Source organism: Calypte anna, chromosome 3, assembly GCF_003957555.1.
Source record: "Calypte anna isolate BGI_N300 chromosome 3, bCalAnn1_v1.p, whole genome shotgun sequence".
NCBI lineage: Eukaryota > Metazoa > Chordata > Aves > Apodiformes > Trochilidae > Calypte > Calypte anna.
Genome location: NC_044246.1, coordinates 100,169,579 through 100,197,135, shown reverse-complemented (window position 1 = coordinate 100,197,135; position 27,557 = coordinate 100,169,579). Strand labels below are relative to the sequence as shown.

Here is a 27,557-nt window from a genome sequence, read left to right as displayed (position 1 = left end):
GTTCAGCTCCTGCTGTGTTTCTTTCACAGCTTCTAGTGAACAGTGGCTTTGGGGAAGGTGTTAACTCTGTGCTAATCGCACTGGGCAGCGTAGTCAAATTACAGCACTCAACCAGTTTGTAAATGAGCTTCATTTTACTGATGTACCCCACAGCACAGCACAATAAAAGCAGCAACATTTTCTGTTCACAAGATGTGCCAGTTGGTGGGGTTTTTTTAATAACAAATGCAGTAAGAAGAGCACAAGGAAATTTAAAAGGACCAACATGATACAGCTTGGGCTAAAGGACAAGCCTCCACTTGCGCTAATCAACTGCAATGATTTTTCCCGTGGAAAGGACTCTGTGGGACTTTCCAGTGCCTGGATTACCTACAGTGAGTCTTCTGCCACAGACTGACCCCTGTCTAAAGCAGATGCTAAGGAGCACATCTCAGTGCTCTAGCATTTTGAGAGCAGCAGATTTACCCAAGGTCATCATAACATCTGCAATCTAAGCAGAAGGAATTTTTTTCCTTGCAAAAGCTGAACACAGAAGGGAGTTTTCAGTGAGCCAAAATAGCAAGTGGTAGGAAAACAAAAAGCTGATAAGCTGTGGGACAGTCTTTTCCAAAGGATCAGTGGTACATTAACCTAACCTTACCTTGTCACAGAAGACTTTAATCTGGCAGTAGGCTCTGTGGACAGGTTTGTTACTTCTGTTATTGTAGCTATAGGTGTCGATTTGAAGATTCAGGGGCAGGCCTTTAACTCCTTTCTGAGAGGAGAAATCCGTGCTGAGGCAGTTCACAGAAATGAAAACCTGCATTAAGAGGAAAGCAGAACCCATCAGTAGTGACACTCGGACTCTTGGCTGGCCACTGAGCCAGGGACTGCTCAGTGACTGCTGAGATCTGAATGCTGCTCCTTGCCTCTATAGGCAGGGCCTTCTTTCTTCTGAGACATCATGTTAACTCCCCAAGAAACAGTACAACATCCTTAATCCTTTATACAAGCCAATACGAAGGACAAAACCATTTTGTGCAAAATTAATTTTAACAAACTCTCCAAGCTTTATGAAGACTTTACCCTTCTTTCCCAGATATTTGTGCCCAAGAGACCTCAAATGTCATCATCAAACTTTTAGCAAAAGGAATCCTGCTGCATCCAACCTTCACTGGCCAGTGTTTTAACCATGTGGTAAGAACACAACCATGCTTTGAATAATTAATGTTCCTTTGGGCAAGTTAAAACAAAGTTTTCCAAGAGTTTTACATAAATGCTATGAGCACAGATCATTCTTGGGGGATTTTCGGTTGTTTTTTTTGTAAATTATATTAGAAGTGTTTTTTTAAAAAATAAATCAGACATGGTCTTTTAATAAAGGAATAACGCCACTATTTCAGTGAAAGAGTTTCTGGTCTGTTCATCGAAGATGAACACTACTTCAAATATTCCCCTGTAAGACCTACGATACCCTGTTAATCTTCAGATCAGAAGGGAAATAACAGTATTTCTAGTGTTCTAGTAAAAATACTGATTTATGGGCGAAATAGTGATTTTTAACATAAATAATTTCATTTTCATAACTGCCTGAAAACAAACAGCGAGAAAAGACAAAAAACCCACAACCAAAGAACAAGCCCAATGCTGCTTTAACAGAAGGGAGAAACACCTTTGTGTGGGTATGAACACAGACACCAGAGTAAGCAGAACACGGGCTTGTTGTGTGCCACGCTTTTCTGCAGACCTGGTCCTCTTACTGGTACGTCTCAGAGGAAGGTGCAATGATTAATTACCAGGAATTCATGAGCTATCAGGACTTGCGATGGCTCCCCTCCTCTTTGCCTCAAGGACAAAAGCTGGGAACTCACTGCTTCAGAAAACAACCAAAGCTTCGGGAGCCCGAAGCACCGTGCCAGAGATTTGGCAGGAATACTGTCCCACCACTTGATCACCCGTTTATCTCGCTCCCACCACGAAGCATCCCCCGTCTGACAGTCTCTGCAGTGAGTTAGTGCCACCTCCCGAGCCCTCCCGGTGTTGCAAAGTCTCAGAGTCGGCGCTGAAAAGCTTAAGGATTTGGGGCGGATTTGTGGTTTTGCAAAGCATTTGGGACGGGCTTCTTCACACAGGTTCTGCAACATCTTTTACTGGTTTAACAAAAGATGGGAAATGGAAATGTAATAACTAACACCAGATTAGGGATACAAGATCTTCCCTCTACCCCATATAATAAAAAAGTATAAAAAGCCAGAGGGAGGGATGAGGAGGGTGGGGGACCCATAGTAGTACAGATAAGTGTCTTCACTCAAGGCAACTTGTCTGAATGCCTGTAATTTCCTGCAGGCCCTGTGAACACCAGCTGCTGGCACTCCAGCTCAGCAAACGGTCCCCATCCTGTCCCTTGTGTACACATAGCATCCCTCAGAGCTGGCAATGTCACTGCTGAGTCCCACTTGTGAAAGGGACACCAAGATCTGTGATGCAACACCCAACTCATGCCAATGTGGTGTGCTGGCAGAGCTCCAGCCCCAGACATCCCATCCCCCCTTGTTCTGTGGTGGCCCAAGGCAGGATGACACACGAGGACAGCACCAAAGCTGAGCCAGTGCTCAATGCCTGTCCACCCCTCCAGCCTGCATCTCAGCACCTCAAACCCATGCTGATCCAAGACAACTTTTGTTGAAAGAGTTAAATACATCTCAAATAGCAGCTAGGAAAATTATTTTACAATAGACTCTTCTCAATCTTGCCCAGACTAACCCAAATGATGTCTTTGATAGCTTTTATCCACCCCCCTTCCCTTTTTGCTACCTTCAACTTTACGAGAGCATTTTGCTTGCAGTGCTGGCACACCCTGAGGGAAAGTTTCAGTGAATTTGAAGAGCTGTCCTCACCCACTTCAGAGCTAGGTAATCAGACATTTGCACAGCCTGAACAATTTATGTTCCCTGAGCAGGGGGGGTGATATTTTAAAAAGAGCTTCAATTCTGGTGTTTGCATATTTTTACATTTTAAATTTAAATTTTAAATTTATTTACCCATATTGAATATTTACACACAACTCATTTCTGTGTGAAGAAATGATTGCATTCTTAAAGAAAACAGGAGCAGCAATGCCAAGCAGGTCCAACACAGCCTCAAAACTTCTATGAAATGTGGAAACCAGTAGACTCAGTGTGCAGCACCAGCCACAGCCACTCAGCACTCAGTGTCACTTCTCTGCTGAGAATTCAGGTCTACATTTTCAGTTTTCATGGCTTACCAACCAAAGCCCAGGCAGCATGATGGGCTGAAGGCTGAAAGGTTGGCCTCAGCATGACAGACACATGCTACTACAGCAGAGCTGCACTGGTATCCCATGGGAATTTGGGATTGCCTGTCAGATGACAAAGATTATCCTCCTACTTCAGAGTCTCCTCATTTGATTAGCTTTGGCTTTAAGCAGCTGACTTCATTTTCATGCCATTTAAGTCTTCAGGACTCTAGGCAGGAGATGACAACTAAAACCTAATCACCTCTCTGAAGCAGCAGCCAGCCAGCCAGCCTGTCTTCTGTTCACAGATAACTATTTCAGTTCAAAAGGATCATGCACTTTCTCTCTGCTCATCCTGTAAACTCCTGTTTTTGAGCAACTTCTGGTTACCTCAAGTTCCACAAAAATGAAGTTTTAGTGAACAACTTTTCCAGTTTGGGCTAAAACAGTTTCAACCAGGTGCTTTTTCTTCATGAAGATTTGACTCATGTTCAAAAAGAAACGCAAGGCCAAGTGACTGTGCCAGCCACATCCCCACCCCAAAATTGCCAGAAGAAAGAAAAACGTAACCACAGAAGTTGCTCTGCGTCTTCAGCCTGCTGAGCAAGATTCCTTTTCGTGTGTCCAACCTATTTTTCTAAGGGCAGTTCCGCATTCTCAGCTATATTAAGATTTGTTGTTACTTTAAAAAAAAAAATTCATCTCGCCTCCCAACATTCAACATAAAGACAGGGCTTAAAAATAGAGCACTGTCAAGTCCAAGCACTTCCAAACGTGAGCCAAGCCCTCAAAAGTTAGACGTTTTCTTTAAAACAGATATCTCCAAAAGGATGAGAAACTTGTTCTCAAGTTATTTATCTTGTTTGGCATTAACACCTTTAATCTATATTTGTATTATATTCCCAGGCTTTGCTCTCCAACCAAAGCCAGGCTTTGTTTTCTTTTGCCTTTTTTGTTGATTTTTTTTCCATGCTTTTAAATGGTTATTAATGAAAGGTGAGATTCTCATTAAGACAAATGGCTCCACAATGGCAAGGTTTCAGATAAAACAGCAGCAGCATGAAACCTGTGAGCTTGTGTAAGCTGCTAACCCCCCACAGCTGAAATTCACCCCAACAGGCTACAGACCCTCCTCCAACCAACACCAGGTTGGGTTTCCTGCAGCCTTTGGGGCAGACAAACAGCAGCCCAGCTGCCCACAATGAAAGACTGAAGGATGAAAGCAGCACCTCCTTTGGGAACACACTGGAAGTTGGCATGGGAAGAAGCCAGACCTCATGACTTCCTGCATCTGCTTTAGCCACCCCACCACTCACACCCCTCCTCACCCAACCCAGGAGAAACACACCGTGCCCATGTGCAAATCTATGACAAACAATCTTCCATTTAATAAATGCAGAAAAAAAAAATTAATCTGGCAGGTCTGCTGTGTGCCCTCAAGGAAGGGCAGCAGAGACAGCCAAGTTCTTTCCACACAGCACCTTTTTCTAACAAGATCTGCCTTTCAAACAAACCAGGAAATACAGGCATAATTAAAGGGCAATCAAAGCACTGCAGGAACCTCACTGTCAGCGAGATGAAAGATGCCTTTTTTAAATGAAGGCTTGCATACCCAGATCTCTTCTCCTTGGTTTATCTTGGACGCTATGCTCTTTTGTCACACAAAAAGCACCAGCAATTTTGACTAGTCCAAAGGCTACATATGCAGCAGCTTTAGATGAAATGCCACCTTGTACAGGCTTTTCTGACTCACTGCAAAGCAAAGGTGAAAAAAGGAACGGTACATAGGTACACATCAGCAGTGTCTGGGGTTGCCACAGGTAATGGCAAGCAACTTGCTATTAGCACACCATAAGCTCTTGCCAGTCCCCAGCAAACACAGGAATGGCAAAAGACCATAATGACCACATAACAGAACTCCCCATCCTGCCATGTCTTATGTCTTTCTGGAGAAGACCCTACACACACAGGCTTGGGACTCTTCCAGTCTGATCACCTTGCTCCACATGGCTTTCGTTTCAAGACAGGGAAATTGAATTCACCTCCTCTCATCTATGCTCCATTGCATTTTTGTACCAAGAAGATGAAGGTATTGCTCAATTATCAAAGTCAAACAGGCAATTCTTTCCATGTTGAGAATTCAGATAAAAACTACACCACTACAACCAGGGTCAGGTTAAGCTGACACACTTCTTTCCAGGGAATGCAATTGAATAAGTTTTTTCTGAACTTTAGATAAATAAGGTCAATGTTTTGCCCAAGACACAGTAGGCAAAGGGACTCCAAGGGGTCCTGGGACCATGACTCCAACATAAAGGCACTGTCTCACCTGTGGACTGACTGCCATGCATCCCACTCACAGATCAGCCTGAGGCCATGCTCAGCCCTTGCACAACAGGACCCACAGGACCCATGCTGCCTCTCACTTTGCTTTCCCTTGGAGCAGCAGGGCCTTTCCTGGGATCTCTGGCTGGGGGGGGGGGGGCAGCAGCCATGGGACAGCTGACTTGATGTAAACACTATTTTCACCTTTTTGCTGGGTGAAGGGTCATGGAAACCCTCAACCAAACTGATAAAGAGGAACTTTTTAGGTTACAACATTGGATTAAAAACCAAGGTAAAGGATTCCAACCTAAATAAAAAGCATTTGGGTATGGATACCAAAGGACATGAAGCAACTCCATCATCATCCATCTGCACAGACTCCCTCAGAGAATCAAGACACACCATCCAACACTGGGGAGTGGAAAGGTACACAGCTGCCATCAGTGCCAGGACACTGCCACTCCTTATCCCAGCTGCCAGCAAGAATGCTGGGATCATCAATGCAAAGCCTAGCAGCCCCCAGATTAGTTGGTCTCCCATAGCTGCTTGTGCAGTCCAGGGATGTGCAGGCACATGGTACAGCACTCGTTCTTGCTGGGTAGCTGAAGGAACAGCTCTGGGCCCAGATGCCACAAACAACTCATTTATCAGACCTCCACTATAAAAAATTACCCAGAAACTCAAAGGTTGTTATCTAGGTGCTGATGGCTGAAATCATGTGCTTTCTCTAAAGGCTTGGACAATAAGCAAACAAACATAAAAGGGAAAAATAAAGGGTCTTTAGATTCTAAAGATTTGTCCACATGGATACTGACAAATTAGGTCTTTATGTCCTTCATTTGTTAGGTCTTTATGTCCTTCATCTGTGCTGTGAGCTGGCTGGATGCAAGTCACCTCCAGCCCAAAAGCCTTCTAAATTACATGAGCTCATCTCCAAGCTCTTCTGAGAGGCAGATGTCAGCCTGGACACCACACTGTGCTAAGGTAGCTATGTGGCTTCCAGGATTGGTGCTGGGTCACAGCCAGGCAGCTCAGAGTGCAGGCAGGGCAAGCACAGGTCTGCCTGCACACATCCGTGAAGGCATGTCCTAAGAAAGCATTGCTGGAAAGACTGTTCTGCTTTTAAAAGGAGAGAGAAAAAAAAAAAAAAAAGAAAAAAGAAAAAAGAAAAAAAAACCCCACAACACAAAACAAAAAACCCCAACAAACCCCAGCTTGGTACAGATCACCTGAGAGGTGGCTAATCTTGCTGCTCTCACATTCGTTTCTTCACCTCCCACATGCACCATAGGTTTTGCATCAGCAGGAGGTGAGCCAAGAAAAAGAGATAAAAAAAAATAATTGGGCAACAAATGCACCTGTGGACTCCCCAGCCACCTCCTGCCTTTGGGATCGGATGCTCCAAATAAGGATTGTCTGGCAGATGTGCAATGGGGCTGCATCCGTTCCAGCTCTGCTCAGCCAGCCCCAGCACCATCCTCCTTGCAGCCCAAGGAACTTATTTTGCATTCAAACTACCAAGCCCAGTTTGGGTGACTGACACAAAACACACCGTGGGTCCCACACCATGCCAAGGAATTCCAAATGGGAAAGTCAACCCAGCCCCGGATAAGAGAACATCCTCCTAGCAAGTTCACTCCATCAATGAAGCAAAAATTAATGGTAATGAAAATACATATTCCTGCTCACAAAGAGCAACACTGATTGTTATTCCAACCTGTTCTAAGACAAGGAAATACAGAATGCCTCTGCTTGCAACACGTGGGAAACCCAGGGACAGAGGTTCCCAGTCCTACTGATGCTTCCTCACACCCTATGCTCTGATAAGATAAAAGTGCAGGACCGGGTGCCAACTTTTGTTGGTTTGGTAAGGAAAGAAAGTGAAAACAGCAGTGTGGCTGAAAAGTGGCAACATGTAAAAAACAAAACAACTCAATCCAAACTCTCAAACAAAGGAAAAAAGCCTCAGTGCAAAAATGAAAGCTGACAAAGGTACAAAAATGGCTGAAAAGGAAGCGTTGCCATCAGGTATAAAAAGAATGAATAATAAAAAAAGAAAAACAGCACCTTCCAGTTTTCTCTATAGAACAGCTAACATCAGGAGGATTTTTCTTTCAACTTTGGGAGTCTCACTGTGGGCTTCATAATTAGCTGGAAGACCAGTTTGAGACACCAAGTTCTGAAGAAAAGCTTTTGAAAACTTGCTTCTACATTGAAGGACTTAAAACCAAGGGCAACACACACTTTTTAAGAACACCCAGGACAGTGCAGGGGGAAGTCTGGATTAAGAGTCAGGTAAGCAATATTTGCTATGACTTTCCTATGTCACTGCTCCAAATGCTGTGTGCCTCAAAGTACTTGTGGTCTATAGCCTTGGCTTCAAACCAATCTCTTTCCTTTAAGTATGTTTGACTCATCACATTTCACAGTTTCATTTCCAACTAGCCAAACCTGTATCTCCTCAATGCTGCTGAAGGTGGCAACACCTTCTTTAATGAGGCATATGACTGCTGTTTCATTGCAATGGCATCCGTATAAATGCATGCAATATTAATCAATCAAAAAAGTTGAAATTCTTCTTCCAGTGAACACCAAGTGAGGATTGTGCTAGAATAAACTCCTAAAATAAATCAGTGCTGTACATACCAGCCCTGCTTCAAGTTGTAACAAGAGATCCACCCTCTCCAAAAACTGAGGGTGGATCATCTCAACAGAAAATCCTGCCCAAGAAATTCAGTCAGCACACACGAGGATCTGCCAGAAGACCACCCTTGTTGCCCAATCTGCTATTTCAAGACTGCAACTTAGCTGCAAATTAACTTAATACAGGACCATTCCACCTAATTTCCACCTAGGTCCTCACCTAGGAGATACCACAGTACACTTCTTGTGGAGGTACACAGCAAAAAGTTCAACCGTTGTGTTCTCCAGCTAGAAAACCTCATTACACCCTTATTCTTTAGTAGAAAGTGTCTTTTCACACAGAGCATCTGGCTTGTAATGCCTTTTTTTTGAAGAAAGGAGTGGGAGGACAATAGAGCCCTTAATGTGCAATGACATCATTTTTGGCTATACTCCCACCCTCCAGCCTAAAGCAAGGCAGACAGAAGACCTCCACAGGGGCCCTTTCTCTGGGAGGTGCTGGGAGCAAAGCTGCATTTCAGAAGGGACCCGTGGGCAGTGTGGAACGGGAGCCCCAGCACCACTCGTGTTGTCAGCAGAGAGATCCCCATGCAAACAGCTGTTCAGACAGGAGTCCCCAGCCCTTCTGCTCCACTGGCCCGTTGCTCAGACAGGGTTTCAAGAAAGCTGGATCCAGCAAAGCCAGTTAACCCTGGGGAAACCAATCTGTCCAGATTGCTGAACTACCACTGACCTGAGAGCAGGCCATGTCCCCAGGCCAGAGTTAAGGGATAGAGAATTTGCTTCACAACCTAACGGGTAAACAACAAAGGTAACAGGACAGTAGCCAACATTATGAAAAGAGTAGCAGGAAATACTTAAAAAGAAATGTGTGTGTAATTTAACCATGCAAGTAATGGCAATTTTCATTAAAAGAAATCTAATGGGTATCAACCAAGATAAGGAGAACTGGGCACACTGTACAGAGCTGGTAAGGTCTTTTTAAGGTTTCCAGCCTCTGAAGTCATGACCTGAGCCTATAAATGCTTCTCATGATTGACATATAGAGGTCAAGCATAAAAAGGGCTGCAAGGACAGGAATCCTCTTCCCTACCTTCAAAATCCTCTCTTTTTAAAGAAGGCCAAGCCTGCTCAGTCAGGGCTAGGAGAGGGAGGCACCTTCACCTAGGAGGGAGAAAGCTCCATCTCAGCTCTAGATGGGATGTCTGTCCCTAGTGAAGTCATAGAAGCAAAAGATGATGAGCTTTTATTCAGACATCTAAAAGCTGTTCACAGGAGAACCCCACCTTGACTGTCTGCCCAACACAGCAGACGTCCAGGGCAGGGTGGGAAACTGTTTGAAGTCTCCACAAGCCTCAGGGTAACTCCAGCATTACCTGATGAATGCAAGTATCAGCTACACATCTTTGTCAGACTCATCAGACCATGCTTCCACCCAACCAGTGTGGCTCCTGACCGAGTGGGTGCACTGGCTTTCCTAAATATCTAATTCAACAGCTCACCAGTTTCTGAACTAATTCCCAGTTCACCATCTCTGTTTTTTCTCCTCACAAAGCATGACTGCCTCCTCATCCAATTCTTTCCTGTCCTTGATTTGCCAGGTGGTGGGGTCAGACCTTGCCTCTAACATAGATGCCTGGAAGCCTATCAGAATCACCCCTTCCCCCCTGAGAGTGTCTCCTGACAACCTTCCTACACTATCCTCACTCTCCTTCCAGATTCCAATGCACCACTTCAGAGCAGTCTGTCTTTCTTGCCCTCTCTCAGCTCCCTTCACTGTGTCAGAGCAAGGAGGCTTTGGACCCTAGGTCACTTTTTCAGCTCGAACACACTAGGACAGGATCTAACTCATCGCTATTTCACAGAGCAGCCACTTCTAGCTGTTCCTGTGATGTGCCGAAGCAACAGAAGAGGGCAGAGAGGAGCTGCCAGAAAGCAGCATTTGCTCTGAAACCCATGGATATCGTCTGGTCCAAGAGCTGGAACTCTGTCATGCATGAAATTATTCCTGGTTTCTCCACACATGGGCTCACAAACAGCACAGCAAGGCAGCCAGCTGTGTGACAGCTCCATCCGTGCAGAACCAGACCTGACTGCTGTGTCTGGCATCCAAAGCTCTGTGGGTGCCCTCAGCTCCCCCAGCACAATGCAAGGGGATACACTGGTTGCTGAGGGTCTCTCTCAAACATCCCTTTCACCCCCCAACTCCCCAGCTACAAAATCTGCACATTTTACTTGCTACAAAGCGAGCACATGACTTCCATTGCCTGCAAACAGGGTTTCTCCAACAGAAGGCTGTATTTTACAAAACCCTACAGTGCCCCAAGGGGAGTGGCAGAGCAGTCTTAGAGACAGAGGTCTGATGTTCCTTCACATCAACTGAGCACAAGAAGGGCAAATACCTGGTCCCAGAGCTGCTGGGGGCAACTTACTGTGACGATAGACAATTTCTCCCTTAAACCCAACACTCATTAGACACCCAGGGCTCTGTGTGTGTGATTACATCAAGAGCCCCAGACAGAGCCTCATTATCCCTGTTTGACACCTTTGAACATGATCAAATCCTTCCCACTGCAAACTAGGAGCAAGAGTAAGAGGGAAATGGGAGAAACATCAACCCCAGACGAATCATTTGGTTCTGGTCCAGATAACTCCAGGGCTCAGGAAGCAAATTTCTAATAATCAAGGCTTGCTGGCAGGATAAATATATCACCTATGCAACACTGCTGCAAATATGAAATATAAAACTATTTACTACTGTGAAGGACTTTCTGTAGCATCAGAAACTCAGCTAACTTTATTCCCTGCTCCCTTCATAGATTTCAAGACTATTGTTGGGGTAGGGGAGGGAGGGAAAAAAAAAAGTAAAGAGAGAGAGCATGCAAGGTAAATGAACCATGCAATAAAAATTGTTGAAATTGGCTCAGGCATCTCCTGATAAGATCAGAAGAGTTGAGAAAGAACTGCAGCTCAACTGGTGAGAAATCCAACCATTTACAAAATGCATCCACTTGGAGAAAAAGAATAAAGTTAAACAGATACCTAAACAGAGAGAGCACTTGCTAAAAATGACAATTCTTCGACCACTTAAGCCCAGAGTATTTTTGTCTTAATATGATACTGATTCCATGAGCCAAGGCTTATACACTTAGAATCAATGGTTCCCTCTGCAGATTCATACAAACCAATACTCAGAGTCTATGGACATCACACACCAAGGAGGTTAATTTGCCTCACTGCACCACCTCATCCCATGGAGTTCAGCCCAGAGATGAAATACCACCTTGAGGGTCCTTAGAAACCTTTTCAAGCTGCTATTGGCAATTTCACTGTGGAATTGCAATCACTGAAACTACTCATGAGGAGTCTGTAAAGCACCTGGGCAATAATCACCTGCACCAGCTTCACAGAGCAGGGCTCTTATCAACTGGTGGGAAAGAGATGCAGGGCTCTCAGCAGCAGCCCTAAGCCTTCCTCCTGGGTAAGCAGCCTGTCCCTTCTGCTGTAGGATGGCTCAGCCGGCAGAGAGGCAGCAGCAGAGCTGCAAAGTGCTTCTGACTCCTTGGGGACCTGAAGTCATTGCCTTGTCTGCATGAACCACTCCTGTGTGCAAATCATAAGATCTCTAGTACCTTGCAGACACAAATAATCAGAGTTGTTTGAACAGGACAATGTTAAGCTGGCTCTGACAGGATACCATTTTGGGAATGCTTACTGCGTCCTTTGGACAGCCCTTCTGGAGCTTCATCTCTTTATTCATGTAGCAAAATGCTTCTTGCTTCAAAAATCACATCAGCCTTTGCCATCCTGCCTCTCAACTTCCCTGCCACCCCCTCTCAACCCAACTGAAGCCAAAGCCAGTAGCCAGCTCTGGTGAACAGGGAAGCCTGGCACCCAACACCAGCCTCAAAAGTAAATGTCAGGCATGCTGCAAGGCACCACTTGATCTCATCAGCGGCACTCACAACTCCTTGCTGCTGCATGCCAAGCGCCCCAAACTTCTTTCACAGAGCTGAAACCCCACAGCGTCCCCCACAGAGCCTCTGCTTGTCTCTTTTCTCTGAAGACCTTACACAGTGCAGAGCAAATCTTATGGTGACAATGATCCCTGTGCAGTGACATCCCTCGTGTCTCTTGCAGAGTACAGGGGCACACAGAGCTCCAGAGAAGGAACCATGCATACTCTGCTGAGAGCTCCTGTGTCCCCTCAGCCAGGCTCTTCCTAGGCATGGCATTGTATAGCCACTAGCAGTTCTTACCATGATGGTAATTGACCATCACATGACACACTAGCAAGGGAACAGCTAGCCTCCAAAAATTGATGGAAACCCTTCACAATATTTAAACAGAAAGCAAGACAGTGATGAAACTCTTCAAAGAAAACTCCTGCACATCGACACCAGCAACAAACCAGTGGCAAACACCTCTGGGATGGAAGCAGCTTTGCTCTCTAGCCTGCTATTCTAGCACTCAGAAGATATTTGGGCCTTTTTGAAAAAGCTGGAGTGGCTTCAAACAGCTGCACTTAGCTACTAGCTAGGGAAGCTGCCTGTACTTACACACCTACTGGTAGTGCCCACAGTTCTGAAAAAAGATCAAACTAGAGTTCACCAGGAGGCTGCTCCAGCTGGAAATAGGTCACTGGGTGTTGGGATCTGCGGTTTCAGCAACACAACTCTGGGAGCTCAACATCAGCAGCTACTCCCTCTTCTGCTGAAGGCAAGCCCTTAATCCCCTCAGAAGCTGCCCCCCACATTCTGCTGGGATCCTCCAAGAGGCTGTTCTATCTGCCAAGCCCAGCTGTGCTCCCTCACACCTCCCATACCACTTCATCTGCTCTGGAAACGCTCAGCACTTCCTTTTGTCAGTACTTGTCTGTCAGGTAGGCAGAGCTGCCAAGAACCTAAAAGCAGTTGCAAAGCTCTCTGCGGTTGCACATGCTAGCCCTCTTAAGAAATAGCCAGAAGGTTTTGCCTAATGTAAGAGCGTAAACAAACTTGTTACATGCTAATCACCAGGTAGGCCACACACCCTTCCCCTCCCCCAGCCCCCAAATCTGCTAAAAAGGACAGGAAATATAATCATGGTCACATACCTTTGCTTCCTCATTGATGTCCCAAGTGAAGGATATGGCATTGTACGCAATCTCCTCGATGTTACTGATGGTGTTGAAGCTCTCCTTGTAGTCAGCTGTTAGAGAGAAAGACGCGTGAGAGGGAGAGAAAGAGGGACACATACCAACTGGAGTTCTTAATCACACAAAGCATTCATAAACTGCAACTTCCCAGCAACCCCTTGGGGGCAAAGGAAGCTGAACTGTACTTAAGAATGGATCATTAAAAAGGCTGGAAATGGTCCTCATAGAAAAAACAAAACAACAAACAAGGGGAAGGAGAAAAAACAAGGGACTTGGCAGAAATTCCAAAAGAGAAACTCCAATGAGAAAGGCAGACATCCCAAATATCGTGTGTCTCGCGACACAGCCTGCTGTGTGCAGGAAACTCTGCCCTGTACAGCAGAGACATAAGCTCTCAATAAAACTCTTTCAATAACAAACAAAGATTTGCATGCGCGTCTGCTTTAAGTGCCAAGTGATTAATCCCTGCTTTTATTCACAGAAGGAAGGGACTAGGAGTACAACCCAGCCTTCAACCAGAGGAGGCTGGAAACCAGCCAACCCCAGCCTTGTCTGGAGGCAAGTGGAAATTTGCAGTGTTTTCTTTTTTCACATGTACCAAAAAACAGTAGTGGGAAGCTGTGGGAAGAAGGATCATTATTGTCAAGGTATTTTTACCAAGGATTTTGTCCTTTGAAGAAACAGAGTATTTAGGACAGCCACAGAGTCTGTAAGCTACGATTTAGCTACAGTCACCAGGATATGCCAAAGCAACTGTAGTTTGGATGGTGACATTAGATCTCCCAACACAAAAGCCTAAACTCAGCCTGCTCACCAACCACAGAAAATCCTCCAAAATTCAGAGTCATTAATTGTCCCTACAAACTACAGCAGTGGCTTTAAGTGATCAAGAGCTCTCCCCTGGACTGTCAGACAAGCTATGCATAGCAGAGATTATGATCCAGAGGTACCTTAAAATAACAAAGCTTTAGCAGAAAAAGCAGACCTTGCCAAGGAATTAGGTTTAGAGTTTGACATCACCAATGATCATGTTTCTTACCTATGTCAATGCATCTTTGTTTGGCAGTATGCTGTCTCGAGTGCCAGTATTTCCAGTGCCTCAGCTGATCTTCTCTTGTTTTGTCTTCAGCAAACACGACCATGATGACACTCTGAAAGGAGAGGGAAAGAAGGTTATTTTATTAAAATAAAATAAACCACAAACACGTGAAAGAGAAAAGGGCAGCGAGTACATTTGTTTTGGAATTTCTCCCTGGTCTCAGGTTTTCTCTGCTTTAGGCTTTCCAGCTTGACGCACTGCAGCATGCCTGGCACAAGGCTGCCAGACAGCAGTGTTTTCTGGGTCATAAACAGAGATGAGCAGAACTGCTCTCCTAGCTGGAGTTCAAGGATCTCATTCCAGGTGTTGCATCACCTTTACACAAGTGCTGACACCACTTCTTAACAGACTGAGCCAGGATGGGTTGGTCTGGAAGTAGGTGGACAGCAAAGGAATGAACGTTGACGTAAGAAGGAGTAAGCTGGCCTTAGTGCTGATGCTCTGGTTTAGATTACTGCACTTTGGGGGAGTTTAAGGCTACCATTGTACACACCCTCTTTCCCAAGAAGCCACAAGAGCTGCCACTCACTCGGACTTTACTGATGGGGTGATGGATTCCTTCGCTGCTGCTGACTTCTTTCAGGGTGATAGGGTAAAATTGACCTTTATTCAGGTAAGTCATCGTGCTGTCCCCAGGCTTCTGTCTGAGGGACTTGGAGGCTTCAAGAGTGTATTCAAAGTTATTCCTATGGAGCAAAGAAGACAGTGATTGCTAAGGCATTTTCCTGGAAAGCCGATCAAATGATCTACATTTAATTTGGAGAAATACCAAAGTTGTTAGTTGACTCACTAAGCCATTGACCGGCAAGGAAGTTGGAAAACAGGATGAGCCCCCTTTTCAACCATTTCCTTCATGAAGGAACATTTAAGGGAAGTTCTTGGCAAGCTAAATCCAAGATGCATCAGCAGGCAAGACTTGGAGCTCCCAATTCAGGCTGAGAGCAGCAAGTTGTTCCCGTGGAACAGAAAAGTATCTATAAGCAATTAAATTAAAATTCACAAGCTAATAAGCTATTCAGTGGCCATAGTTTTCCCCTTTTCCCTCTTGGTCTGCTGCAGCTAACCAAAGCAGTTTATCCCCTTCTCTTGGAGTTCAGATGAGTTTCATGCTCCTTATTTCTGCTGCAGATTTCCAACAAAGAGTGACCAAGGCAAGCAGGCCAGGGAGGACACAGGTGAACACCAGCTCTGAGACGACTGCAGAGCACACATTCACTGCATCTTCCCATGGAAGGGGAATTTAGCACAAGGACAGCAATTCAAACTGGGTCGTATTTCCTACCCCGCATGTAGTGTTCCCTAAAGTACTTTTCCTTGTAGATACAGGTAGCTTTTGAACTATGAAATTCAAGTAAGCAGATACTATTGTGATTTTGAGATCCAAAGCCCCCCCAGTGCTTGAAAGAGACCCAGTGAATAAGGGTATGAGCTGTGGACTGCTTTCCTGTGGACACCTGTCAGAACAGGAGTATATGGGCAAAAGGGAGCCTTAAATAATTACCCAGAAATGCTGTCAAAAACATAATCTTCAGAGTTCATGTTGGCCATTCGGAGATTCAGCTCAGTAGGAAAGAAAACCTGGGGTAGACAAAAGAAAACAACAATTAACACAGCAGCAACAAGAAAAGTCAAGATTAAACAGATATTCATTACCACAGGACTTCTGGCAGGCAAACTGATCATCAGATAAACAAGTGATTTTTTGGTCTGTGCAAACAGGACACTTGAACAGGGGTTTAGTCCAAAACTTTTGGGTATCAACTAAGCATACCACCTCACAAGCCTTCTGAGTCAGCTTGAGACAATATTTTAAAGCTGTCTCAAATCTCAAAGAAAGGGTATAGCTACAGAGTTCCTTAAGGTCTGGCTTAAAAAAAAATAAAAACACATTTGGTTACTCTGTTGTTTTCAGTTGATAGCATAAAATAAAACCCACACATTTTCATACAAGTTTAACTCTCACTCAAGTCCCCTGAATAAACTGTTTTCCACTGACACAAACCACGCCTAGAAACTGGCAGCAAGGAGGCTTGCAGACTATCACTTCCCTGTGGTACCTGAGAAGGCACTGCAGAGTGCTGAACTCTTGCAAAACCCAGCCCAGTGCTGCAGATTGAAATAACTATTTCCACACTCTGCAAGCCAAAGGCTCTGTCACTAGCAAGATTAGTCATTTGCTTTTGATAACAATTTCATGTTGTGTAGATTTTATTTACTAAATTATACTTCTGCAGCTTTCTCAGAAAGTGTTTTATTCCTCATTCAGTGGACAGATTCCTGGCTCATGCAACAGGAACAATTAAAGATAAAATTAGATCTCTCCATCTAAGATCAAGACACACACATGCACACACAGTCACTGTCTCTCTTGGTACCTCCTGCACGCCCTCCTTGAAAGTCTCTGAGAAGGTAGAGTCCGGGGTTCTCCTCTGGGAGTTTTGAGGCTGAGTGTTGGAACTGAACTGGTCAGGGTTGAGGTTCCTGTCAAAGACCACCACACGCTCGGGGGGCTCGGGGTGGTAGACACTTGGTGGGATGCCAACTGCAAAGCCATGGGGCTGTGTCTCCGTTTTGATGGAATGGGTGGGCATGGTGGCAATGGACACGGTGACTGTTGTGTCAGGAGTTGTAAGGTGACCTCTCTTGTCCATGCCCATTTGGGGCGTGTGAGGAAGGACAATGTTGAAAGGCACATTTTTCAGAACCTGGACTCTGTTTTCTCCAGCAGAAATGAGCGACTGTTCAGTTACGTTTGGGATGCTGTTTCTTTAAAAGACAAAGAAAAAAAGTCATGCATAAATTATACAGCTCATTTTCTCTAGGAACTAGAAATGATTCTCCGCCATTTGGACAAGGGCAGCCGATACCAACTCTCCTGCTTCTGCAAAACAACTCAATCCTAAGTTGAAAAGCCAAGAAAGCAATTCAAAAAATAAACATTATCCACTATTAACAATCCCATTTTGGAGATGAATTACCCTGGAGCAAAAACAGAGTTCACTGCCCAGAAAACAGCAGTCCAAAACTAAAGCTCTCTGACGCCCTTCTCACTGGCACATAGAAGCTTCATTAAACTGCTTTTGGTGGATGGAAAAGGACTGAGAGAGAGGTTGCTACTCCTCTGCCCCAAGACTGCACACCATCCAGGAAGCACTAATAGGGAAATTACACCCCTCTTTCATGCACAGCTCCCTGAAAAAATCCATACTGAGACTCCCTGGAGTGCTTTGCGTAACTTCACAACCTCCACCCCACCACACTCATTTCTGCCAGGATGACACCAAGATCTGTGGCTGAGCTACCCTCATAGCTAGTAGCCACAAAATCAGCCTGCCTGCTTGCCTGCCCTCCCTTTCTCGCCACAAAGTGGTCCTGCCTTCTCCTTTGTACCAATTCCGACACTCCCCCATCCCCTTGGTCAGCCAGTCCAGCTTGTTCCACTGGCAGAAAACTTGCCACTTCTTTTTTTCTTGCTAGGTTATGGGTCACTGAAAGACCAGAGTCAGTATGAGGGGAGCAGTGGGAACACACAGCTCTGAACTAGATGGCTCTTCACAATAAGTCTTTCAATTTGCTCATCCAGACCAGAAAGCCTCACCTGAGCCTTTAGAGTATCCTAGTCTATCCAAAGAAAGAGGATGGTAGGAGTAGAAGCATGTCTGGAATGAACCTCATATTCCAAATATTTACTTAGTAAGTATCATCTTCTGCTTGGGAGGTACGAGAGGGAGGAAGGAAAGGAAGGAAAGAAGATGATGTTCCAGAGAACACAAAAGAAGTCCACGAACAATACAAAACCCAAACTAAGTCACAAGCACTTTGAAGTCCTTCCCTATCACCCCATGCATGAAGCAGCAATGCTGCTGGTGCCTGAGAACAAAATCAGTAGCAAGGAACTGAGGCAACCACATGAAAGAGTTACCAGCCACCTCCACAGCCTCAGCAGGGATGCCTGTGCTACCAGGTTGTGCCCAAGGTTAAAAGAACAGATCTTGCAACACTGTGACACCAGTACACAGACAGCAAACAGATGGCAACAAGAAACATAGAATCATAGAATCATAGAATCCTTGGGGTTGGAAGGGACCTTGAAAGATCATCTAGTCCAACCCCCCCCGCCAGAGCAGGGCCACCTAGAGTACATCACATAGGAACGTGTCCAGGCGGGTTTTGAATGTCTCCAGTGAAGGGGACTCCACGACCCCCCTGGGCAGCAGTTTGGGCCCCTGCTCTCCAAATAATGTTCCAATTCCCATCATGTTCCTGGAGCAGCACAGGAATTTGGGGCACAGAGTACAAGAAAAAAAATTCTCTTCGAGCACAAGTTACTTCCAGTAGCTTTGGCAGTCTAGGAGGGAAGGGAGATAAGGAGACATGCAATAGTAAAAATTAACACCTTTTGCTGTGGTCTTGGTCAGGATGTTCTACCTCTGGCTTAGCTGTCGAAGATCTCCTCTCCCTTGGAACCTGGGAAATACAAGACACAATTATAGTATGTTCTTCCTTTCATCCAAAAAAGTTAGTTCCTGAAAACACAGCCATTTGGGCAAAATAAGAAAGCACCACACTCTGATATCAGTCATTAGTAGCAGTACAGTTTGAACAATTTTTGCATGGCTTTGGGATACAAGGTCTGCTCCAGGTGTTATTCCCTACGCTGCTGACCCAGCCAGCTGTGCCACCCTGGACTCCCAACAGCACCAGGCAGTGGGAAAACCAGTGTAGAAAAGTGCCATCCCTGCCTGGAGCATCAGAGCAAACAGGACTAGGAGAAGGGCCCCCAAGGTTTGTGCTGGTGGTGCAGGTCTTCTCTGCAGGGCAGTAGGGTTCAGGTTGCTGAATGAACTCAGGCTTGGGAAGAATGCTGCACCAGAGCACCTTCCCAAGGTGCTCTCTGGGTCACTTCCTCAAAGACCACTTTGAGCTTTCCTTTCTCCTCAGACACCAGGGGAACTGGAGAAGACCAGGTCAAATAAGCATATTGGGATGCTACAGCTTATCTTTGTGCATGGCCATGTAGAACACACTGGCCCAAACTGTATTAAATCTTTCATAAACAAAAGGTCAACGACCAGTGCTTTGGTTTTAAGGCAGCTCAACACTGCTCCTTGTCTTTTATGCCATGGACAGACTGAAAACATCACACACAGCAACACCAATCACACAAGCCACATAGTTGACACACAGACATGTGCCTTTTTCCAGGCTGTGCTGCAAGGCCAAGGTACCCAGAAGAAAGTGAACTCTTCAACCTGCAGAATCTTGGTTCACCAGAGCACAGAGTCAGCAACCCAGTGACCCAAACATCTCTCACCTCCACGAGCCCATGGTGCTCAGCTCTGCTCAGCTGCACAGTAAGTCCACACAGGCTCCTTTACTGACACACATGTTGTGCCCAGGACTTTGGGCATTCCAAGCACACACTTTGTAATGGAAGGAGTAAACTCCCACCACCCTCCTTTGCTGAAGCCTCCTCAGATACTGTCAGTGTCAGCACAGGACACCACCACTTCACAACCTGAAGGTGGATGGCATCCCTGCATGAACAGCCTCCAACTAAAACCTAGGTCCTGTCTCTTCCACATAACCTCACATCTCCAATAACAATGCTGGATTTTCCACAGTAACCAGAAGAATTGGAGAACCACTGGCTGAGTACTACTAGAAGGCCGATGCTAACTACTGACTGAAAAACAAGGGTCTTCCAAGAAATTTTAGGTCTCAAGTGCAATATTCCTTAACTCTAGATTTTAATTTAAAAAAAAAACATTTCCTGCAAGGCTTTATTAACCACAGTTGAGCCACTGGGTAGCCCATTAGTCAAATGGAAGACAACTTGAGTTGTTTGGTTTTCTTGCTTTGTGGGTTCTTTAATACAAAAGTGATCTCATCAGCTGCCTTTAATATTGCAAGAAGGGGTGTATCAAATGCCTAGACATCATCCCTCCAGCATTACTTCGTAACAGACCTCAATAAATCTTTCAGCCTCAAACCATTTTGCTTCAGCCGAGTATGAGGCATACCTGTTCTTCCACTGATTTTTCTGTACACCCACTGATACCCAAGCACAAGAGAAAACCCCAAATTAGACATTAATGTACAGCAAATCCCTTCTGCTTTGCCAAGCGTGAAGGATCAACATCAACGTCCTCTTTGTAATCTGCAGGTTTAGAAATCAAAATTGATTTTGTGGATTAAAATCATTCTGGTGAAAGTGTTTGGATTTTTTTTCCAAAAGCATAGCAAGCACAGGCACAAAGCAGAACACCAGTTTTCTCACAAAACTAGCCAAATAACATCCACATCAGTGAATTTGTGGCATTCTGTCGTGTGTGTGTGTAGTGCTAATCTCCATATTAAGCATTGCAAGAATACTTTTATACATAAGATATGTTTAACTCTTAAAAGGGCAAGTTAAGATTTTTTTAGGCAAAAGGTTTCAACCTCTCCTCATGCTTGAGGAGCATACAGGGGCTGACAATTACACTCACTGCTGTTAAAAGACACTAGCCAAAGCATCAGGCATGAGAGCCAGATCAGCCTCATGGCCTCCCTACATGCTCAGCAACCACCCTGCTGTATACTTCTGGCATTTAGGAAAGAAAGCTCAGCAAAACATATCCAAGAAAAACCAGATTATCTATTTGACTGTTAAATTCATCTGTGAACACCTAGGAAGGTATTCCCTACTATGTCTCTGGGAAGACCATGAATGCTGGGGAAGACAACTGTGGCTGTCAGAGGATTAACAGACTATGGCAGGGGAAGCTCACTGGAGGTCAGAGGGATGCAGAAAGCAGCTCCTTCAGGAAGATATTTTTGCCCCACACACCACCAAAAGCCCATAGTTATAGCTTAGTATCAGCTCACACCAAGGTAGCACATCAAAGCCCCAGAAAATGCCAACAGCCCCACCAGAGCAGGAATCATGTCAGCAAAAGGAGAGAAGTTTCTTTCTCCACGTGTATTTACACTCATAGACATGCTCCAACTTCTTATTCTTCATAACTATTTCTAGAATACATTGCTTCCTACAGAACCTAGAGTCAACAGACCAAGTGCTGCTGAAGTTTTGACCCATTAAGATCCAGAGCATCTTATTTTACTGAGCTAAAAATAAACCAATTTTCAAGAAAAGGGACATGGATTTTTTTTTTTCAATTTTAAAACCACACAGTTTGAAGTCTTCCTGATTCATTCACGGCTTCTGTAAAACCCTCTAGCAAATGACACCTTTTCCACATGTGGAATAAGAGCTCTGCTGGCTGCCAGAGCATACCCATGCCAATCTACCTTGTAGTAATCATACAGTAGTCCAAGGGCAGCTGCACTGTCTTCATCACCATTGATGCTCATCATAGCTTTGGTGGCTGCTGTAAGGGGATTTTCAAGGAAGGTTTTCCAGGCTTCATCTTCACTGGTGTAAGGACGCCTCTGAGAGTAGAGAGAGTCATTCTGAAGAACCAACACAGGTCTTTTACTTGATCATAAAAAAAGAAAAGAAAAAAGCCACCCGTTAGAATACATGAAAAACATTCCTAAAGTTCTTCTAAATTATCTGGCCCAGATTCACAGGGCTCATATTCTGATTCAGTGTACAACAAGGATTAGTCAACACAAAGCCCAGAAACCTAATTCTGATCTCACTCACGCTCAGTGTAAATCAGGATTAATTTGACCAAACTCAGCTAGATTAGATGAGCCTATATAGAATTGCAAAGCTATTTACAAGCACAACTGACCTGCTCTCAGGAAGAGTTACAGGTGCTTACTGGCCTACCATCTATAAAACCTCTAGCACACCCTATGCAATACTACTGAGCTGCAACCTGCTCCCGTTCCCATGCGGGGCTACAAAATGTGAATCAAAACACCTCTGTCCCCTAAAGCTTTCAGAAAATGTCTTTGCTCTTGAGTGTATCTGAAAATGCCACCTAGAAGCTGCTGATTAGAGAAACTAGTTGAAGGGACCCCATATTAATTTGGCAGCTAATTTTTCTGACAAGGAAAGCAAAGACTTATAGCCTGGTTACTGTTGAAATAATCCATGGCACTAGATAAAAACACCCTCAGCAGATGACTGGGGGGAAAAGAGAGAGAGAGAAAAAACCTGGAATTTTTCCCCTTTATGTTACAAAATAATAAAAAAATTATAATACTGTGAATATTCCGAGATTGCTGGGAACAAGAAAGCTCCAAGATGACTTAGACTTTCTGCCCACAGGTGAAAGTGGGATATCTGTAGAAAATGCTGTCCTACAAGCTTAGACAACTTAGTATATTTTGATTCAGCTGGTAAAATACACCCTTCACCCTTCAAGTCAGTTCAAGCTCATATTGTATAAACCTAACTTTTAAACCAGTTCAAACAGTTTTTAGTGCAAGTGTAACATTAGTTTACTATCGACTAGCAGGGAGAGGACAACTTTCTTGATCCCAAACTCAGTATTTTTTAATGAATTGGTAATAGTTTAAAATAAATAAATCATTAAAAACAACCCAAAACCAAAGCCCACACAAGAGGTGTTCCCTACAACCATCACACCCTTTCCTAGTAGATAAGCATTTTTTTTATCTATTTACCCAGATGCATTCAGAGACTGAAATAATACTACAAATACAAAAAGTTGTGAAATGCTCTAATCACTATAATCAGCTTAACAATATCCTACATTTATCACCATCTTCTACCAAAAAGATTGCAAAGCACTTTACAAATTATGTATTCAATCCTTTTATCAGTCACACAAGGAGTCTCTGAGCTTCGCTGGGACAGCTTAGCTGAGCTGAAGACACTTAGAACCAGTGGGAGTTTCCAGGACTTGCAAGAGCACTTCGTAGCTATAAATCAGTATTATATAGTTGAAAAAAGCAAACAACAACAACAAAAAAGGACAAGCTCTTGCACCAAGCCCTTTCTTTAGGTCTTTGTACATACTTGTGTACACACTGACGCAGACACCAAAATGCAGTGTACCAAAACGCAGACACTTTTGGTACCGAGGACATCTACTTTCTACCAAAAAGATTGCACAGCAGAAGATAAAGTGGAATTTTCTTTAGGGACGTGGTCCAAGCTTCAAGTCTGGTACAAGTACAAGTCTCATACAATGTGATATAAGAAACTTGGAATATTCCCAGCTCGGTAAATCCGCCAGTTAAAGTCACTCAGAAAACAAAAGGCAACTGAAGCAACCTGGGCGCAGCTCACTCGATCCATCCCTGCCAAGCTGAAGGGCTAAGTCAGCCTTGCTGGAGCTCACAAGACCACTAAGCTGATTCCCTCCAGCAAAGCCGTGCTCACACGCGAAGAGAAAACCACGGGGGAACCAAAAATACTGAGAACTAAGGACACTAACCAGAAACACAGCAAATGCAAAACCTACATACATGTCTGTGATTTGTCATATTAACAGTTAAACACAGTGCATGCTGCCCCATAGGTAACCTGCCCTCCCTAAAAGCAGCACAGAACAAATTGTCTGCAGAATTTCGAGAAAAGCACAAGGTCTGGCAGTAACTCAATCTCTTAACGGAACCACAGCTTCTTTCAGGAAAAAAACACCTTAATAAGAGCGGCAATCATTTACTTTTCTTAAGTTTTAGGTTTCAAGATTACTGGCACATGGATCTGCTCATAAAACAGTAGACTCATCCAGCAAAGGCTTGAAATAAGTTTCTTACTGCAATTTTAATAGTTTCTTATTTTCTAGGAGTGGAAACACAGGAATACTACGGAAAGCAGATACTCTCTCTTTGCCTGTGAGGATCCCACAGCCTGCGATGTTTGTACTCAGATCACAGAAGTATTCCTACTGACTTCAGCGATCCAAAAACCACCTTTCCTCTCCCTCACCGTGCAATTTAACTTGAGACATTACGAGATCCTCAGCCGCAGTGTGTGAGTTACCTGGTCCTGCACCGGGCACATCTTTAATGCTGAGGCAGCAGAGAGGATTTCTTACGCCGGCTCCTACGTGCCAGAAAAACGAAGCGTGTGTACTTAAATTGCTAGAGCCTCATCTACTAAGCCGCAATGGACTCAAAAATATTAAAACTCCTGACCACAGCGCCAAGTTAGTGAGCTGCTGCGTTGAGTCCTCTTTTCAGAAAGCAGTACATTGAAAAAAAAAACAAAAAACAAACACAAAAAACCCACAAAAAACCAAAAAAACAACAGCAAAAACAAAACAAACAAACAAACAAAAAAAACTCAAACAAAAAGAAACACCCCCCACCCTAAAAATCCACAAAAGCTTAGGTAGAAATCTTAGGCTCTCCCTAGGAAACAAGTGCATCTGAAACGCTGATCGTTCGAAACACAGTGATTTTACAATCGGTTCTCCAAATCACCTCGGAGTTGCCCCATTTTCTACTCAGTGTGCACGGCCCCCGTCTCCAGAGGGACCCGGTGACAAGAGAAAAAAAAAAAAACAAAACAAACCCCAAGTCTCTAAACACTGAAACTGATCCTCTTGAAGGGAACTTCTCGGCAGCGATACCACGAAGTTACCGAGAACACTCGCTACACTCGGATGTCTCTCTTCTTAACTCCCGGTTCTTGCAATACGGGGCAGCCGCAGCCAAGCTCCCCTCGCCGGGCCCGCCGCCCCCCTTACCTGCTGAAATCCACCTTGCCGGAGGGGTGCGCCTCGTAGAAGTCCATGGGGGCTGCTCCCGCCGCCCTGCAGCAGCGCAGGGCTCCGTCGGGGCGGGAGGACAGCCCACCGCTGCGGCCGCGGCTCCGCCCGCCTCTCTCAGCCCCCGGCAGCGGGGCAGCCCGGCGCTGCGGCGGCGCCCGCTCCTTCCGACAGCGCGGCCCGCTCGCTGCCGCCACCCGCATTTAAGGCGCGGCGGGGCGGGGGGCGGACGGCGGCGGCGCTGACCCACGCCTCGCTGCCGGTGTCGAGTTTCAAAGCCTGCCCTGCCTCGCCGCTCGCCCGGTGAGGCGGGGTGGCCGCCGGGGTCGCCCCGCTGTGCCTCCGGCCCCCCGCCCCGGGGCTCACACCCCCTTCTCTCCCTGACCCCCCCTCCCCCCATTTCGCACCGCCCCACCGCAGCCTCCGGATAATCCTCCGAGAAGATGGAAGGGGCGGGCCCCCGAGGAGAGCAGCTCCCCCCGGCCCGGTCCTACAGCGGAGGGGGCCTCGGGCGGCGAGCCCCTCACGGCGCAACCCCCCCGGAGGTGCGGCAGCACCGGTCGGACCAGACCCGGTTCTTACCCCCCCTCTCCTCTCCACCCGGCTCACTCACTTGTCGTAGTCTTGTGTCATGTCTGGCGGAGGCAGCGGGCGGCAGAACTGGCCCAGCTGGTCGGGAGGGCGAGGCGGGGGCGAGCGGAGAGAGCAGCGCGCAGCCCGCCGCACCGACGGGTTTTGTCGGCTTTTCTCGCCCGCTCAGGTGGCTCCCGCAGCCGCAGGTGGACGGGCGCCTCGCGACGCTTCCCATTGGCTGCCGCGGAACGCGGGGCGGAGCGGCCGCGCCCCCATTGGGCGGGCGGGATCGGGGGGGCGGGGCCCGATCGGGGCTGAGCGGGGTACGGGGAAAAGCGCTGAGGGGACCCGTAAGGCACCGGGACGGAACCGGACGGGACGGGACGGGACGGCGGCCGGACGAAGCGTAGTGCTTTCCTTACCATGCGGGGAACGGCGCAAGGAAAACACGAATCAAACTTCGCGGGGAAGGATCTCCCCCGCTGTTGGGGACCTGCCTGCTCCCCGGCGCCTCCCCACAGCACACCCAGCTGCCAAAGGGCGCTTTCCCGAGTCAAAAAAAGAAAAACCCTTTTCCACCCCGTTTCCACCTCTATCCCCACGCGTACAGTGTTCACAGGTGTTAAGGCGCCGGGACCGCAGTGTCAGCGGAGTCCTCATCACCCTTCTCCTGGACGCGGTACAAGAGGACTCCCGAGACGCCCATCTGAGTCACCCCCGAGGCCACGTTAGCGGGGTACCACCCCACGGGACCCCGGCCCTAGGCGAAGGCTCACGAAAGGTTACACGGGAAACACCCTGGGATCTTTTTTTGCAATAAAAAGAAGACTCCCTTTTCCCCTCTCCCATGTAACTTTTTTTTTTCCTGTACTTAATCCCTTTTTAGGAAAGTCTAAAACCTACAGAAGGGGCACTAAGTTGCTCGAGCACTGCACTGACAGCTAAAGTGGTGGATCCCAGTGTTATTATGTGCTTCATACATGAACCCAGGTTTGGGAGAAAGGGAGGTTTCTGATGGGAGTTACTGCTGGAAATGAACGTAAACAACAACACCACCACAAATACAGCGGATACATAAAAAGCAGTGCACGTGACTTTAAATCAGAAAGATCTTAAGTTTCTCCTTGAGAAATAAGGGTGGGAGATTGCTTGTTTAAGTATCAAGTTGAATCAAACCCATATAGCAACACTACTATCTATCACATGTCAAGATGCTTCAGATAGCTACTGTAATTTAAAAGTATGCACGCTAATAAGAGGTCTCTCCTTCTAGGTCAAAATCTCTTCCCTATTTGCACAGGATATACTGCAATGCAAAATGATAGAAGGACAATTCAAGTAGTCAACTGAAGGAAACATGAAACTAAAGAGAACAAACTTTCACCCGGGGTCTAATCCTGGAAATTGCTTAATATCCTCTGACTGGATTACAAGTAGTGTTCTAGAAACAAAACGCTTTGTTTGGATCTGCAAACATTGCCATCAGGATGGCCAAAGATAGGTAGCATTACTGAATTAGGATCTTGCCCTACAAAGTGAAATGAATTGATGTCAATTGTTCTTTAGGATGTGCCATAAAAATATTTTCTATTTTTAAACCATTTTTAAATAATCAATTAAAGATTGAATAGAGGAAAATTTATTGTCTTCCACATATGAAAAAAATACTGTCAACTAATTAAGATGTCAGAAAGTTAAACTTTTCTGAATGAGTATAACTTGCTTTGCTTCCAATACAAACTACAAAACCAGGTGAAAATCGCAGGTTTTGGGAAGAACTGGTAACTTTCTCAGGTGTTATTCAGTCCTCCTGCTCTCCACTTCTGTTCATAGAATTCTGAGATGCACAATCACTGCTTTTTGGCACATGTGCACACTTTTCTGTAACAATAAAATATACTGCCC

At 45.6% G+C, this 27,557-nt stretch overlaps 1 protein-coding gene across 1 annotated transcript in view; it reads right to left on the bottom strand.

Annotated features, from left to right (window-relative positions):
* The window catches only part of GRHL1 (grainyhead like transcription factor 1), a 39,053-nt gene extending 13,286 nt beyond the window's left edge, over positions 1 to 25,767 (bottom strand). Inside the window, exons 1-9 of the mRNA XM_030447759.1 lie at positions 25,693 to 25,767; positions 21,733 to 21,919; positions 18,836 to 18,906; positions 16,815 to 17,205; positions 15,941 to 16,017; positions 14,969 to 15,125; positions 14,380 to 14,491; positions 13,299 to 13,393; positions 641 to 799 (exon numbers count right to left, since the gene is read on the bottom strand). Of these exons, the coding sequence (XP_030303619.1) occupies positions 641 to 799; positions 13,299 to 13,393; positions 14,380 to 14,491; positions 14,969 to 15,125; positions 15,941 to 16,017; positions 16,815 to 17,205; positions 18,836 to 18,906; positions 21,733 to 21,919; positions 25,693 to 25,712 (1,269 nt within the window). The 5' untranslated portion in view covers positions 25,713 to 25,767. The remainder of the gene's footprint in view (positions 1 to 640; positions 800 to 13,298; positions 13,394 to 14,379; positions 14,492 to 14,968; positions 15,126 to 15,940; positions 16,018 to 16,814; positions 17,206 to 18,835; positions 18,907 to 21,732; positions 21,920 to 25,692) is intronic.
* Between the last annotated feature and the right edge of the window lie 1,790 nt (positions 25,768 to 27,557).